At 53.1% G+C, this 14925-nt stretch overlaps 1 protein-coding gene across 4 annotated transcripts in view; it reads left to right on the top strand.

Moving 5' to 3' along the window:
- Nucleotides 1-14925, top strand: part of CBFA2T2 (CBFA2/RUNX1 partner transcriptional co-repressor 2) — a 56587-nt gene extending 41662 nt beyond the window's left edge. For 3 of the 4 annotated variants that reach the window (XM_057379169.1, XM_057379166.1, XM_057379168.1), the window contains 10 exons: nucleotides 1485-1628; nucleotides 4781-5022; nucleotides 6628-6717; nucleotides 7445-7626; nucleotides 8253-8506; nucleotides 9170-9255; nucleotides 10180-10375; nucleotides 11729-11797; nucleotides 12126-12316; nucleotides 14570-14925. In XM_057379169.1, the coding sequence (XP_057235152.1) occupies nucleotides 1511-1628; nucleotides 4781-5022; nucleotides 6628-6717; nucleotides 7445-7626; nucleotides 8253-8506; nucleotides 9170-9255; nucleotides 10180-10375; nucleotides 11729-11797; nucleotides 12126-12316; nucleotides 14570-14857 (1716 nt within the window). In that variant the 5' untranslated portion in view covers nucleotides 1485-1510 and the 3' untranslated portion in view covers nucleotides 14858-14925. The remainder of the gene's footprint in view (nucleotides 1-1484; nucleotides 1629-4780; nucleotides 5023-6627; nucleotides 6718-7444; nucleotides 7627-8252; nucleotides 8507-9169; nucleotides 9256-10179; nucleotides 10376-11728; nucleotides 11798-12125; nucleotides 12317-14569) is intronic. The other variant, XM_057379167.1, reaches the window with a different exon arrangement.

The following is a 14925-nucleotide window of genomic DNA, read 5'->3' as shown; positions in this document are numbered from 1 at the left end:
AAATGMAGACACAAATGTTCTGGGACGTGGGTTTTGTAGCGATTCCAACCCCAGTTATTCCACCTGCTCTGACAGGGCAGCAAAACACGCATTTTCAGTGTGTATCATCCCTGCTTCCCTTCCTGCAAACAGCAGAAAGAAATTGCTAGGAATAACGAAGTTCATTTGTTACCTCGCTGGCATTCCCCATGACTTGCCATAAGGAAAATAAATGAGGCAGCTCGGTGGCAGAGCAGGTGCTGGGGCTGACAGAGCAGATCCCAGGCAGCAACACGAGGGCTCAGGTGCCAGTTTGTGTCTTCTGCTCTGCAAAGCAGCATTTTTGTTGTTGGGAGTGGAGAAGTAGCAGGTTTGTGTTGTATTTCAATGCAGAAGTTTGCACCTATTCAGTGCTCTGTGGGAATACAGCATTTAATCGCTCTGCCCGGCCTCATAAGCTGGGTTTCTTCAGCTGACAGATACTGGTAAGAGCTGTGGGTAAGAAATTAGATGGTGATGGTCCCAAGCCCAGCTTCCATCACTAGAGAGGTGGAAGCTGAGTTGAGCTCCCTCCCAGCCTGAGCTGGGGTGCAGCTGGACATGCTGGGGACCCGGCTGTGTTCCTGGGTGGGACAAGTTGGTCACATCTCGTTAGTGAGTTAATTGAGCGAGGAGAGGAGCAGCCTGAGGTGGAGGGAGTGGCGACTATTGTCTCAGAGGGGTGATTTGTTTGGGGTCATGGACACTGGAGGCACTGGCAGTGCAATACAGCGCAATACCCCAGAATGGTGTTGGCTCCCACGGGAGCTGYGCTTTGGAGAGCCTTAGGCTTTGTCTGCTGAGTTGTCTGGATTTTAATCACCCCCCTCAAAACAAAAAAAAAAAAACACCATCCCCCTATTGCACTGGCGTGTTTCCTCCAGTTTGCCTTGTGAGGCTGATCCCAGCCACTGGAGCAGGGAGTGTGGGCACACTGTACCCTCCGAGGCTGGGGAGGAAGCTGTGGTTTGAGCTGGTGGTACATCAGCCACTGGAGACTGCACACAGCAGAGGGGCTGTGAATAGCTGGTTCCAGCTCATCTCTACAACCTCAGGCCCATTCCAGTCACTTCTGGCACAGCACAAATCCAGGTACCTGTTGCATGGCTCCCAGAGGTTGTGATTCCTCTGTAAAGGCTCAGTGAGGTGTGTGTGGGCACATCTGGGGAGTATCAGAGATCCTGAATGGGGGCAAAGCAAAGCAACCAGACAGAAATACTATGAAAAGCATCTTCAGGCGCGAGGGGTGAGAAAATGGGGTCAGGAGACTGGGGATGCTGAGCATGGACACCATGAGCACCACCCTGKGTGCCTGTCCCCAGTGTGGGGCCGTAGGGAGCAGCGTGGGAACCTTGTGTGCCTTCCCCCAGCTCTTATCTTCACCCTTGCAACTGCTCCTGGCATGCTGGGCGGGGAAATGCCTGCCAGGGACCATCACTAAGCCTTGCCACCTTCTCTTGGTACAGTTGCTGGTGAGAAGAGGGTGCCAGTGATGCCCGGCTCGCCCGTGGAAGTGAAGCTGCAGTCCAGGTCCTCTCCTCCCAACATGCCACCACTGCCCCCCGTCAACCCCGGCGGCCCCCGGCCCGTGTCCTTCACTCCRGCTGCACGTAAGACCCCACTAATGCTGCTTTTCCTGGGAACAGCTCCACCAGGAGGGAGGGCTGTGCTCATAGAGCTCACCAGGGATGTCTCAGCCATCAGCCAGGGCATGGCGGGCAATGCTGCCTGGCTGTGAGGGAGGGGGGACTGGGGCTTTCCTGCAGTTCTGTAATGCATGCAGGGCATAAAACAGGGYGTGCAATCCCCCTTTTCCCCCCTGCCTGCTCCTGCCTTGCTCCTGGCGCTGCCTTGAGTCCTTCTCTTTGCAGGTGCAGCCTTGATTTTTGACATAAACTCCTTAAGAAATTGAATCTTTTATCAGGTCGGCTTCAAGCAAGCCAAGAGCTGGGCTTTCCGCTCTATCTTTTGGAGGAGTTAATTCCCACTCTGCTCTATCTCACTTTGCAGGCAGCATTCCTGCAGCTGAGATTAGAAAGTTTTTCTTTTTTTTTTAATTTCCCAGCCTTGAAAATTCTTTGCTGTCCATCCAGATTCTCTTTTCTCCATCTTCTCTTTATAATCTTTCCTATTAAGCTGCACTCGGTCCTGATCCTGCCCAGCTGTAGCACAGCCTTGCACCCACTCCTTCTAGCAGAGAGCTGCTCAGAGGTGACTCCATGGATAGAAAGGACCTTCAGCCTTTTTTAACAGCCTAGAAAGAGCCCTTTTTTCCTCCCTTAGCCAACATTTAAGCCATTTAATATCTTTTTAAAAGCATTGTTCTGGAGCAAAGCTGCTTTACTTTGTTGGGCATGGAGTTATCTGACCCCCACACATGGCATGTACATATTTTCCATGCCCTCCTTGCCCCTTTTCCCTGCACAGAGTGTTCCCTAGCTGCTTCTGCGTTGCTGTGCTGTCCATGAGGGTGTCTGGGCTATCTCAGAGTTCCATGCTGGCAGTGGGATTTGGAGATTTCCAGCCCAGCCTCCTGGAGGACACACTCTGCTGTGCTGCGTGGTGCTGGCAGCAGCACTAATCACCGGGTTATCCCGCCAGACACATTGTCCCCATCTTTATGTGCTCAGGCGTTTTTAATGGCTCTCCTTTTGCTCAGGCAGAAMAAGACCATTAGCAAAGTGACAGAAATTAATTTTTCCAATGAGGATGCTTGGCACGCTGTTAAGGGCCAAGAAGCCTGGATCTGCTGATTGCAGATGACTTAATTGCCTCTTTCCAAGATAGATGAGAGATGCRACCTGTGGGGAAGTTTGTTCTTGCYTCTTCCTTTCTCAGTTGCACCAGAAGGTCTTGGTCACTCACTGGGTGTGTGACTGGCCCTGTCAAAGCCCACAGTTTGGGCAGGTGAGCTGGAGCAGTTGGAACAAAGCCACGCCTGCCCGTGGATCACTAACACAGGGCTGGAGAAGCAGCAAAACCTTTGACCATGAAGGAAGGACCTCAGGCAGAATTTAAGAGGATCCCTAGATGATGACTTTGTTCCCAGGAGTTTTATCACCCTGCTGTCCCCAAACCAGCAATCCCACTGGTCTCACTGTGCTGCCTCACTTGCTCCAGTGCTGTGCTCTCACCTGGAAGTTGAGGTGCCAGGCTGGCTTGTGGTCTGTGGTGGGGCAGATCCTGGTGATGTGCAGGATCACATAACTGCCAGCTGCCCTGCGGTGATGCCGTTGGCAGAGGGTCAGGAGGGGTGAGCCCAAAAACACAGAGAGCAGTTATGGGGCCGTGTCTAACGGCTGATAGCCCCAGCTCTGCTTCTGTGGCATCCCCCCGTTCACCAACATCCTCTGCTCCTCCTTGGCAGCCTCTCYCAAGGGTCCCTGCAGCCCCAGGGGAGTCTCACAGCCCCTCTTTCTCCCGAGGTATAAATAGAGCCCGTTGCTCACCCCAGACTTTCATCTGAAAGAATAAGAGGAAGTGAAATAGAGAAGGGGGAAAGCACCTCAGTTGTGGCCRCTGGAGAGCACAGAGCTGCACAGCCTTTGCTGCTTGAGAGCAGCTTCTCTTGGCAGCTTCACCCCAATTTAGAACCCTTTTGTAGTGAAATAAATGCCTTTATGAGTAGCTGCCAGAGGCCTTGCCTTTCACACAGCTCTGGTGTACTCTGTGGAGCTGTACCTGTGGGTATGTCCCAAAATCCCCCTTGCTTTGCTGCTTTGGGGGTGTGGACAGGACTTTTCCAGGCTGTTTTGCTCCATGACAAGAGGCATGAGCTCACATTGCCTTTGCACCTCCATCCTCTCAGTGCTGGCCTTCATCTTCATCTCCATCTCATCATCTCTCTATGAAAGGCCACATCTCTGTTAGCCCCCAGAGAGGCTGACAGCCCTTGGTTAGCAGGAACCTCTTTGTAGCCTTATCTTTCCTTGCATCTTAACTGACTTTGGTTAAATTTCCCTCCTGTGCTCACCACGAAGGTCCAGGTGTGTGGAGCCTTTCCAGCCTCYGACCTGGCATGCCCCAGAGTGGTTTAACTGTTCAAGTACCTCCTCTTTTCTCTGAAAAACCCCTTGCTGGGTTCATCAGGATTCATATGATCCTCGTGAAGCTGCAGCAGAAATTTTGGCATCCTTTTTTTGCAGGTTGCTGCTCCTCCCTCTGGCAAGGGGCAGCGCTGCCAGAGCTTTTCAGAGCTTCTCTCAACACCATCATTTGAAACGTTTTTTTTACCCTTTGGCCCCCTCATCAGCACTTAAATCCATAAGGGATTCAGGGCTGAGTTTTTAAGGATAAACCCAATGGATCAGCTATTACTATATTTAAATGATGTGCTTTTCACTCTGAAATTCTGGGTTTATACTGAGTTGGGGCCCCAGAGCACAGCTGCTTGTCAGACAAGGCTCGACATTGCACAACCACGGCGCGGGGATGTCAACAATTTATTCTAATCCCTTGTCGAGTTCCCAAACTTGCAGCCCTTCAGTCTGTTTCGACATGCTCACCACTCACAGGAGGCAAAGCTGCAGATGGGACCAGGTCGGAGAAAACAACTGCATTTGCGAAACTGCCTGTAAAAATGCCCAGGGAGGGATGGCGGGTGTGGGACAGGATCTGGAGCCCTGCTGGGGCAAGGTGGAGCCTCTTGAGCTGCCCCCCTGCAGCAGCAGCCCCCTGGCTGGAGGATGGATCCCCTTTCAGCACCAGCCCACAGGGATGTGCCCGTCTGGTGCTGACCATCGCTTCTGTGTCCCTTTTGCAGTGCCCAATGGGATAAACCATTCCCCCCCAACGCTGAACGGGGCACCGTCCCCGCCCCAGAGGTTCAGCAATGGTCCTTCCTCATCCTCCTCCTCCTCACTGACCAACCAGCAGCTCCCAGCCACCTGTGGAGCCCGGCAGCTCAGCAAGCTGAAGCGTTTCCTCACCACCCTGCAGCAGTTTGGGAATGACATTTCACCRGAGATCGGGGAGAAGGTCCGGACCCTCGTGCTGGCACTGGTGGTAAGTCCTGCACCATCCAGGGCTGCCTGGCTTTTCCCAGATCCCAGGAGCCAGCACATGCCCCCACCACACAATATTGTATGTTTGCATCTTTGCTGAGCAAGACTTATCTTTGTGCTTCCTGGGAAACTCAGTGACTTCTTTTTTCTTGTCTTTGCTGGGTTTCCAAAAGCTGTTGGTCCAGTAGCTTAGGCACGAGCTTGTGCACAGCTAAACCTAAGTTAAACTTAAATTCCTGGAAAAAACTGGACAGAGCTTTTCTGTAGTAAATCATAGAATCACAGAATGGTTTGAGTTGGGACCTTAAAGATCATCTCATTCCWACCCTCTGCCATGGGAAACCCKTCAAACCCCAATTAATGGGTCTTGCTGCAGAATTGTATCCAGTATTTGCACTTACACAGAATTCTCCCAGAAAACTGGGGGAAATGCTGTCCAGTGCATTGGACATCATACTTCACATGCTGTGCAAGGGCATGGAYTGACAGAACAAGGGGGAGTGGCTTTAAACTGAAACAGAGGAGGTTTGAATTGGATATTACGAAGGAATTGTTCCCTGTGAGGGTGGGGAGGCCCTGGCACAGGGTGCCCAGAGAAGCTGTGGCTGCCCCTGGATCCCTGGCAGTGCCCAAGGCCAGGCTGGACAGGGCTGGGAGCAGCCTGGGACAGTGGAAGGTGTCCCTGTCATGGCAGGGGTTGGAATGAGATGATCTTTAAGGTCCCTTCCAATCCAAACTGTTCTTGGATTCTGTGACCTTGGGCTGAGGCCCTGGAGCCCTGGCCAGCTGTGAGATACCCAGTGGCTCTCCCAAGCTGATCTCTGCTTTTTGGCACATTTCTTTTGAGGCTCAGCAGACCCTGAAGGGAACTAGACTGCAGCAGCCTGGAGCGTGGGCAGCAAACCCGAGTCTGTCCATGTCCTCAGGGRCATTCCCAGGGCTTAAACACCGCATGCAAAATGCTGCTGCTGCATTAATGTAGCATATTTAACTCCATGGATGTAGGGTAGTCCCTTTTGGARAGGGAATGATAAACTGTCCAGTCCCTCTGCCTGCCATTCCCACCCTGGACTGTGGTGATTGCTGCAGGAGTGAGTGTTGTACCTGCAGTTTATCAAATGCTGCTGTCCCAGGGATTCCCCAGCCTTAGCAGCCCTGAGGGATGCAGGGCTGGACCAGGAGAGGACCACAGTGAGCAGAAGGCTGATGAGACTCCATGGATAGGTTAGATGAGGAAAAGTGAAAGGGAGGAAGGAGAGGAAGGTGTGCAGCTCTGAGCAGCTGGGATCAAAGTCTGGCTCCCCACAGCCTACCCCAGCATGCAGGAGATGCCAGCTGAGTCCTGCTTCCCTGGAGYTAGCTCTGCCTGCCACCCTGGAGCTGGGAGGATGCTGGGCCAGGCAAYTCCCACCCCTCTCCTACTGCAGCATTCGTGCTCTGCTGGCCTGAGCCTTCCTGGCTGCATTCAGCAGGATCCAATGCAAACACTGTCAGTCCTGGAGTGGCAGATGCCGTCTCCCTCCCAGTTCTGTTCATTTGGAGCCGTTTCCCACATGTCTAAAAATAAGAACAAATTGCCATTTCATTTCTTAATTTCTTTTCTCAGAACTCAACGGTGACGATCGAGGAATTTCACTGCAAGCTGCAAGAGGCGACCAACTTCCCCCTCCGGCCGTTTGTGATCCCCTTCCTGAAGGTGACAGGGAGCTGCTGGGGCTTGCTGACACTCCTTGTGCCTGCCTGTGCCTCTTGGCAGTGTGACATTGCTGGGAAAGCTCTCCTTGCAAGCACCCCAGCACTTGTGCTGGAGTCCAAGACAGACTGCACAGAGCGTGGCGGTGGCCGTGTGGGACTGGCTGACGTTGTGCCGTGTGCCGCATATGTCTGCTTGTGTGCTGGAGATAAAGGAGGCAAACCAAGCTCCATGTGGCAGCTTCTGAGCCTGTAATCTTATTTGCAAATGTTCAGATCTAGAGTGTTTGAAGTGCTGGCACAGGGAGTCTGTCTGGGGTGGTTACAGCACAGAATCACAGAATGGTTTGGGTTGGAAGAGACCTTAAAGCTCRTCCAGTTCCAACCCCCTGCCYTGGGCAGGRACACCTTCCACTGTCCCAGGCTGCTCCAAGCCCTGTCCAACCTGGCCTTGGGCACTTCCAGGGATGGGGATCCCACAACTTCTCTGGGTAACTAGAAGCTGGAAGCACAGAGTGTTTCCTGTAACACTCGGGTTTTGGATCCACCGACATTGGGCTCCTGGGAAAATACAGTAAATCTGACRATGCAGGCACCAGGAGCTGGAGGATCCTGAGTGGAGGTCACAGGCCACAGGTTTTACTGCCCTGAGGTATTAATGAAGAGTAAACCTTTTGGGACAGCTGGAAGCCCCTGCCCTGCTGTAATCCAGCCCTGTGCTTGTTTTGCAGGCCAACCTGCCGCTGCTGCAGCGGGAGCTGCTGCACTGTGCCCGCGCTGCCAAACAAACGCCCTCCCAGTACCTGGCCCAGCACGAGCACATCCTGCTCAACACCAACACCACGTCCCCCGCTGACTCCTCCGAGCTGCTCATCGAGGTCAACGGCAATGGCAAGAGGCACAGTCCAGACAGGTAAAAAACCAGCCTTTGTCACTCTGCTCGGCTGTTAAAGTCGTGACTCTTGTTTYATCTTTGCTGCTGACAAAGCTTTAAGCAGCATCAAGGATCTTATTGCTCCCAACAACTATTCTGGCTGTTCTGAGGCTCCAGTGATTGCTTCTACTGCACTGTGAATTCAGGTTGGGTTCCTCTTTCCGGCAGGTTCTGTCCCAGAGGGACTTTTGGGTRGCACTGAAGAGCCTGAGCCAGAGAGCTGAGCAGTTTCCCACCTCCAAAGCAATGAACGGAGGCACTGGCGGGGATGGGAAGGATGCGCTTCGTTTTCACTACTTTTTTCTTCCAAGATAAAAGTTGTTATGCAATTATGTGGAGCATGCCTCAAATTTATAAAAACTGTGAAATTTTAATTTGGTCATGCTCGGAGAGATGAATCACAACACTCAGGCATGCTGAACCCTTTTCTTTCACAGGGTCACTTTGTGCATCACCTCACAAATTGAGCTCATTTGTTTGAGCCCTCYGCATTTACCCCCTGGTAAAATCATTGCTGTCCCAACTGTGCTGATTCCATATCTGTATCTTTCTGAGTACGTTTATGGGRTGCTGAGGAATGGCTGTCTCTGCTGGTGTGATTGCAGGAGGGAAGACAGCAGCTTTGAGAGGGAGTCGCTGCCGACAGAGCCTCCGGCCAAGAGGGTTTGCACCATCAGCCCTGCRCCCCGGCACAGCCCTGCCCTCACCATCCCCCTGATGAACCCCAGCGGGCAGTTCCACCCCACCCCACCACCCCTCCAGCACTACACCTTGGAAGATATTGCCACCTCCCACCTCTACAGGGACCCCAGCAAGATGTTGGAGCACAGGGAGATCCGGGACAGGCACGGCGGGCTTGGTGAGAAAGCCTGGACAGGGGGTTCCTCGTTGAGCTTTGCTGTTGGTCCCTGCTTGGCCACTCGTACCCAAAGCTGGGTAATGCTGGGCATGTCCTCACAGCAGAGTTTTGCAGGGAATTCAGAAGAAATAACTTCCTGTAAGAAGTTAAAACCAGGAAGACTGAGAGTTTGTATTTGCCTGTGTGAAGGCTGGAGCCACCGAGGATGAGGAGGAAGGACTTGGTGTGTGAGTTGAGTGTAGCCAGCCCAGCATGCAGGAAGAGGGGGCAGGGAAAGAGAAATGAACTTTTCCCAGATCTCTGAAGCAGGAGAGCAGAGATTGACCCCCTGCCCTGTTTCTCCGAGGGATGTGTGGGAGGTGCATGATGTGTTTCCAACAGGACAGCCTGAATCACAAGCTCTGAGCYGCTGTGAGTTTATAACAGGAGAACCAGCTCCACAAGCAGGTCAGAGCTGGAGCCACAAGTGGATTGTAGCATTTCCAGACAGTGAAGCAGACAGGGATAAAAAATCACCAGCGTGGAATTGCCCCCATAGAGCTGCCACCTTGAGATGTGTTTTAAATCCCAGCTGTGTGGAGCTGGAAAAAGAGCTCTTTTTCCTTTCTTTGGAGCCACTTCTCTCTGCACTGGTCCCTCTAATCYCTCTGTGGCTTGCTGCAGGCTTGAATGGAGGCTACCAGGACGAGCTGGTGGATCACCGCCTGACGGAGAGGGAGTGGGCGGACGAGTGGAAGCATCTCGATCACGTAAGGAATGGCAGGGCTGTGGGAAGCTCTGTGGGAAGCAGCAGCCCAGTTCCACCTGCTCCAGCTGGTGATTTCCTTGTTGATCCCATATCCAGGCTCTCCTGGTGGCTGGTGGAGGAACAAGCCACAACAAGCAGGTGGATGGTGGGGAGGGCTGAGAGGAGCTGAAGCACTTTCCTGGCAGGTTTCCTCTGCCCATGGTCAGTGGAAACTAAAATCAGTGTGGATGAAGTGTCTGCAGCTGGAGAGTTCTCCTGCAGAGCTGGGCCAGCTGCTGCCATGGCTGGCTGAGCAACTAAACCCAGCCTTATCCCCACAGGGCTCTTTTCTGCCCCAGCCCTGGTCAGCACAAGTGCACAGATGTGCTCAGTGCAGTCAGAATGTGGACCCTGCAAAATAAGTAAACCCATCATTACTGTATTTCAAGACTTTTTTTTTTCCTGAGGTGCCAGCCTTTTATGCACCAAAAAAGGCACCAACAGCAAGACCTGGTGCTTCTGGCAGATTTTATGCTGAGCTTTTTCCTTCCAAGCAAGGCTGCTCCTCCAGGCACTTCACCGCTCTGTTTCCCTCAAAGAGATAGGATTTAAACTCAGCTTTGATCATAAATGCAGAGAGACCTCATGGTCTAAAGCTAATRGGGTTTTTGGAGGGGCTGGGGTTTGGGTGATACAGAGACCCTTTAGCTGAATATTTGGAGTTAGGCTGTGCCTGTGGAGCACYGGCACCAGGATCATAACCAACCCTAATCCTATAGGAAAGCAGTGGGGTTTTMCCCTCCACTTTCAGGAGCGTGGCCTGGAGGTGTTGAGGTGGTGACCTCTTGTGTGTGACCCCAGCTGGTGCTACAGCCTTGGGCACAACACCCACCCAAATCCTGTGAAATCACCCACCCAGGATGACTGAGAGCTCCTTCCCCCGCAGGCCCTGAACTGCATCATGGAGATGGTGGAGAAGACGCGGCGCTCCATGGCGGTGCTGCGGCGCTGCCAGGAGGCCGACAGGGAGGAGCTCAACTACTGGAAACGGCGCTGCTCCGAGACGGCCGAGCCGCGCAAGGCGGGCGCAGAGCTGCTCAGCCGCCAGCACAGCCCCGCCAGCGCCGACTCCGTGGGCAGCGGTGAGCGGGGTCTCAGTGCCACAGCCAGGCAGGCACTAACTGGGGGGTATTTATGCAAATCGTGGGATACGTTTGGCTACGTGCTGCTGGAGTGTTTTTCTGTAATTTGAAGAGAGGCCAGTTGTYGAAAACTGGGAAACTCCTGTTTGTGCAGGTTATGTCAACGTCTAAAAGCACCGGTGAGCCTGTCCCTGGTCACTGCTGGCCAAAGTTGATCCAAAGCTGATAAACTCAGGGGTGACAAGGCAAGAGGGAGGTGTTTGTCTCCACCCCACTCCCCCTTACAGTCCTTCTTGCCTAAAGGATTTTAAATGTCAAGGTCTACTTATTCTAAAAATACRAAAGGCTTTTGTAAGTGTAATAGCTACCTGTGTTACTAATTCTATTTTTGTATCATGAGTCAACTTTATCAAAGCTGACTAGTTTCCCCCTCCAGTATGTAAGGGTTTGACCCTATACAAAAAAAGAAGTCTAAAATGCTGATATATTTAAATGTAATTCAGATTTCCATCTGAACAAATACATTGCAAATCAAGTTCTGGGGGAAAAAAAGCCCCTCTGATTATTCAGTAATAAAAATGGATTTCTTCTAGCAAGAATAAATGTCAATTTGATGTATATTCTACTTGTTTGTATACAAAATATAAAGTGAATCCTCCTGCAAGGAATCCCTGGCTCCAGTTGTCACAAAGCCTGAGGAGCAGTGGGTGTGTGACAGCCTGGGGGACACAGCCAGCTTTCAGCCCTCCTATATTTAAGCAGATCACAACTAATACACTTCCAGCCCCATGTTGTTAAAGGTAATATAATCCAAAATTCTTGTATAAATTTGGAAAGCTGTTGGTTTCTCCCCTCATGGGACCTAGGGATAATTTTTGAGCTCTATTGCTCTTGTGAGAAGGTTGCTGGTTAAGCATCAAGCAGCATCTCCAGGAGTCTTGGAGGACAGTTTGTCCATCAGTTCAAGCACTTGAATCGCCCTGGCATTGTGAGGTGCTGTGCTTAATGTAAACTGKAGGTCTGTAGATTGATGCCCACAGCCTCTGGACAGTGCAGAAGTTGGATGCCATACATTTGTGATGTACATTTATAGCGTTGCCTGTTGTTTTACAGTACCAGCAGCTGGGAATAGGCTATACACTGTCATAAATTATGCAAGGTCCTAATTAAATGTTGTAATTTATCATCTGAGTGTTTGAGGAATGGTTTTAACCATAGGAATCCTCTGCTTTGGGCTTTAGCTGGTCAGTCCTCCCCTGCCCCGCAATGTCCCGAGGTACCACTGGGCACATGAGCAGCAGCTGGGTGAGATGAGGCTTTGCCAACCTTTCCCTGTGTCCCTTACTCCAACAGATTCCCTGCGAGAATTCAGCAGCAGGTCGGGAACGGGCTACGTCACTGAGGAGATCTGGAAAAAAGCTGGTGAGTGTTTGGGGTGACCTCTGCCAGGATCCTGCCGGAGCTCTCGGGGTAAACACACATCACTGCGGGTTTGCTGGGCAGAAACAGCAGGAGCCCAGCTGCAGAAACGCCCTGGGATGTGCACATTGGGCTGCCAGCATCCCCACCCTGGCTTTTCCAAAGGGCTCAGCTCCTCTGGGGTGCCAGCATGGATCCCGTGAGACAGGCCTGGCCTCGCCGCTCCCGGGAGCAGTCGGGATGCTGGTGCTGGGAACACGCTGCTGGAACTGTTCCCCTGGGAAGCTCCCCTGCTCCCAGGGCGGGGGATGAGGCTGCTCTTTCCTTCCAGAAGAAGCTGTGAACGAGGTGAAGCGCCAGGCCATGTCGGAGGTGCAGAAGGCGGTGGCAGAGGCAGAGCAGAAGGCGTTTGAGATGATCGCGTCGGAGCGGGCRCGCATGGAGCAGACCATCGCCGACGCCAAGCGCCAGGCCACYGAGGATGCCTTCCTGGTCATCAACGAGCAGGAGGAGTCCACTGAGGTGAGGRGCCAGGGGACATTCCTGGGAAGGGGTATCCAAGGCTCACAGAGTCTCCAGGTGAAGCCTGCAGKTCTCCCATCCCATCATAAAATCRTAGATCACACARTGGGTYGGGTTGGAAGAGACCTCAAAGATCATCTCATTCACAGCCCCCACCATGGGCAGGGACTCCTTGYACCAGACCAGGGTGCTCCAAGCTCCATCCAACCTRGCCTTTAGCACCTTTTCCTTTTAGAAGTCTSTCTCCAATCAATAACTAAAGCAGTGCACCGATAGCATAAAAAATCCCTTTTAGGTTTTGCTGGCAGGGGACCAGCCTCAATAATGTCTGCAGCACCCACGTGTGTGCAACCACTGGGCATCCTGAGCTGGATCCAGTGTAATGAGCAGGGATTTTGTGGGATTGAGAGTGGTGTAGCAGCGAAGAGAAAAGGGTGCTGGTGAACGCAGCTGTTCAGCTCAGATATTATGGTSGTGTACTTGCTCTGTGCAGAAAAGGAATTGCTGGTTTTGGGCAGAAGCTGGGATGCAGGRGAAGGTGCATGTTCTGGTGGTCAGTACCACCCTTGCATGTTGGAAAAGAAGGGATGGCTSTTGGTTTGTCACAGCCAGTGACACCTGTTGAATGGGTGTCTCACAGAATCTCTTTCTGCTCCTCAATCATCAATTACCTTCCTGGCTGCTTGGCAGGAAGTTCACTTGGTTGAGCTTTTGGGATTCTGGGGAAGGTGAATCACATGGCTGATTCCTGCCACMTCCCATCCAAGTGGGCTTTGCTCCRTATTTTAATTCCTCTGCACAAGTGCAGCAGGTCCATCCCCTCCTCCTGCTGGGTTTCAGCTCACCTGAGCACCAGGAGCCCATGCACAGCCAGAGCCAGGGAATATTAGGTGTCATTCCAGAAAGTCCATACTGCATTTCCCAATTAAACTGCTGAGGGTCAATAAACACATGATGGGAGTGGGTGGAACTGCTTAGGAAGCCATGGAAGGAATGAGCCAAGTAGTGATTTCTCCATAGGGGAATGGCAGAGGAGTGTCCTYCTCCTCCAGCTGTGCTGGGGAGCAGTCTGGGACCCCGGGAGCCCCTGAGCACCCCCCGTGCAAGCCCCAGAGCCCTTGTCTGAGAGCTGTCCCGTGTTCTGGCACATCTTGTAACCTTTGCAACACAGTTGAAAAACACGTGAAGTGTAAACAGCTGCAGAGCAGTGACCCAGTTTTCCAARAACTACCACAGCCTTTGGTAGGGGCTTTTTTTGTCCTCTTCTGCTGGGAAGAGGAGGAGCCCTGGGGACACGGAGGCTCTGAAGCAGCTCACTCTGAAGTGAACTGGTCAGGTACTGTACTGCCARCCCCTAAATCATTGCCAGGAGCTGGTGGCTCCAGTGCTGAGGCTGGCAGTGGGAATGTCACTGCCCTTCCCCACGGCTGGTACAGCCCAGCATCCCCCAGCACCCTGCTCCCACAGCTCTTCGCAGCACTGTCCCCACAAAGAGAGCAAGATCCGAGCAGGCCAGCTCTGACAGAGGCTGCACTCCCGCAGCTGAGCTTGCCCTCCCCAGGATGTGTTTGCTACGCCCTGCTCCAGCTGCAGGGAAGCTGCTCTGCCGTTCCCTCCCCTCCCYGGAGCAGCTGCAGCCGCCGCTCCGGTGCTGGCCCCTTGCCCCGTGCTCCGAGGGAGCGGTGGCACTCCGGGAGCCACCAGCTGACACCTCTCCCGGCGGCCAGAGGGGCTCTGCTCYGCTTCCAGATTGAAGCTCGGGCTCTGGCAGTGCTTCCACCTGGCTGGGACGCTTTCAAATGAGCATTTGCTTTTCCAAATTGGCCTGCTTCAACCTCTTGTGCAGCGAGGCAGGGTGCGGAGCAAATGGTGCCTGTGCAGCGCGCCGTGATCCCTGTGGAGAGCGCTTGGCTGGGAGCGAGACCAAAATAGAGCTGCTTAAAACAGGAAATAAAAAGACCCAATAGCAGCATCTGCAGCATGTTTTTCAATCTGTGCCTGCTGTTTCCTCTCTGCATTGGGGTGGATGGAGGGGAGAGGATGTGCCCGGAGCAGTGTGACAGCGGCTTTGGGTGAAGAGCAGTGAGGGTTGGAAGAGCTGGGAAATAGCAGGAATTAGTGGATTGCTCGTTTTAATGTTACCAAATCTGGGCCAGAGGGGATGAACAGTCCCCTCCAGAGCTGAGTCAGCACCATCCTGCAGCTCTCAGGGAAACTCAACCCCTTTCAAGCGCGCTGTCTTTGGTCTTGCAGAGCTGTTGGAACTGCGGCCGCAAGGCCAGCGAGACGTGCAGCGGCTGCAACATCGCCCGCTACTGCGGCTCCTTCTGCCAGCACAAGGACTGGGAGAGGCACCACCGCATCTGTGGGCAAGGCCTGCACGGGCAGAGCAAGCCCCTGGCCCTGCCCACGGGCCGGGTGGCAGCAGCGGCCAAGAGCCTCGATGGCATCCCCAGCCCGGCCCTCGAGAAGACCTCGGCCACCACCTCGCGCTCGTCCACCCCGGCCTCCGTGACAGCCATCGACAGCAACGGACTCTAGGAGGGAGGGTTTGCTTTGCTCTTCTGAATGAGCTCCCTGGCTTTTTTTAGGTTGAAAAAGAAATTTCA

The sequence above is a fragment of the Malurus melanocephalus genome, unplaced genomic scaffold (genome assembly GCF_030028575.1).
Source record: "Malurus melanocephalus ecotype Western Australia unplaced genomic scaffold, MMel_1.1 scaffold_391, whole genome shotgun sequence".
In the NCBI taxonomy this organism is placed as follows: Eukaryota; Metazoa; Chordata; class Aves; order Passeriformes; family Maluridae; genus Malurus; species Malurus melanocephalus.
Note: the sequence above shows the minus strand (reverse complement) of the source record. Positions and strands in the feature narration are given on the sequence as shown.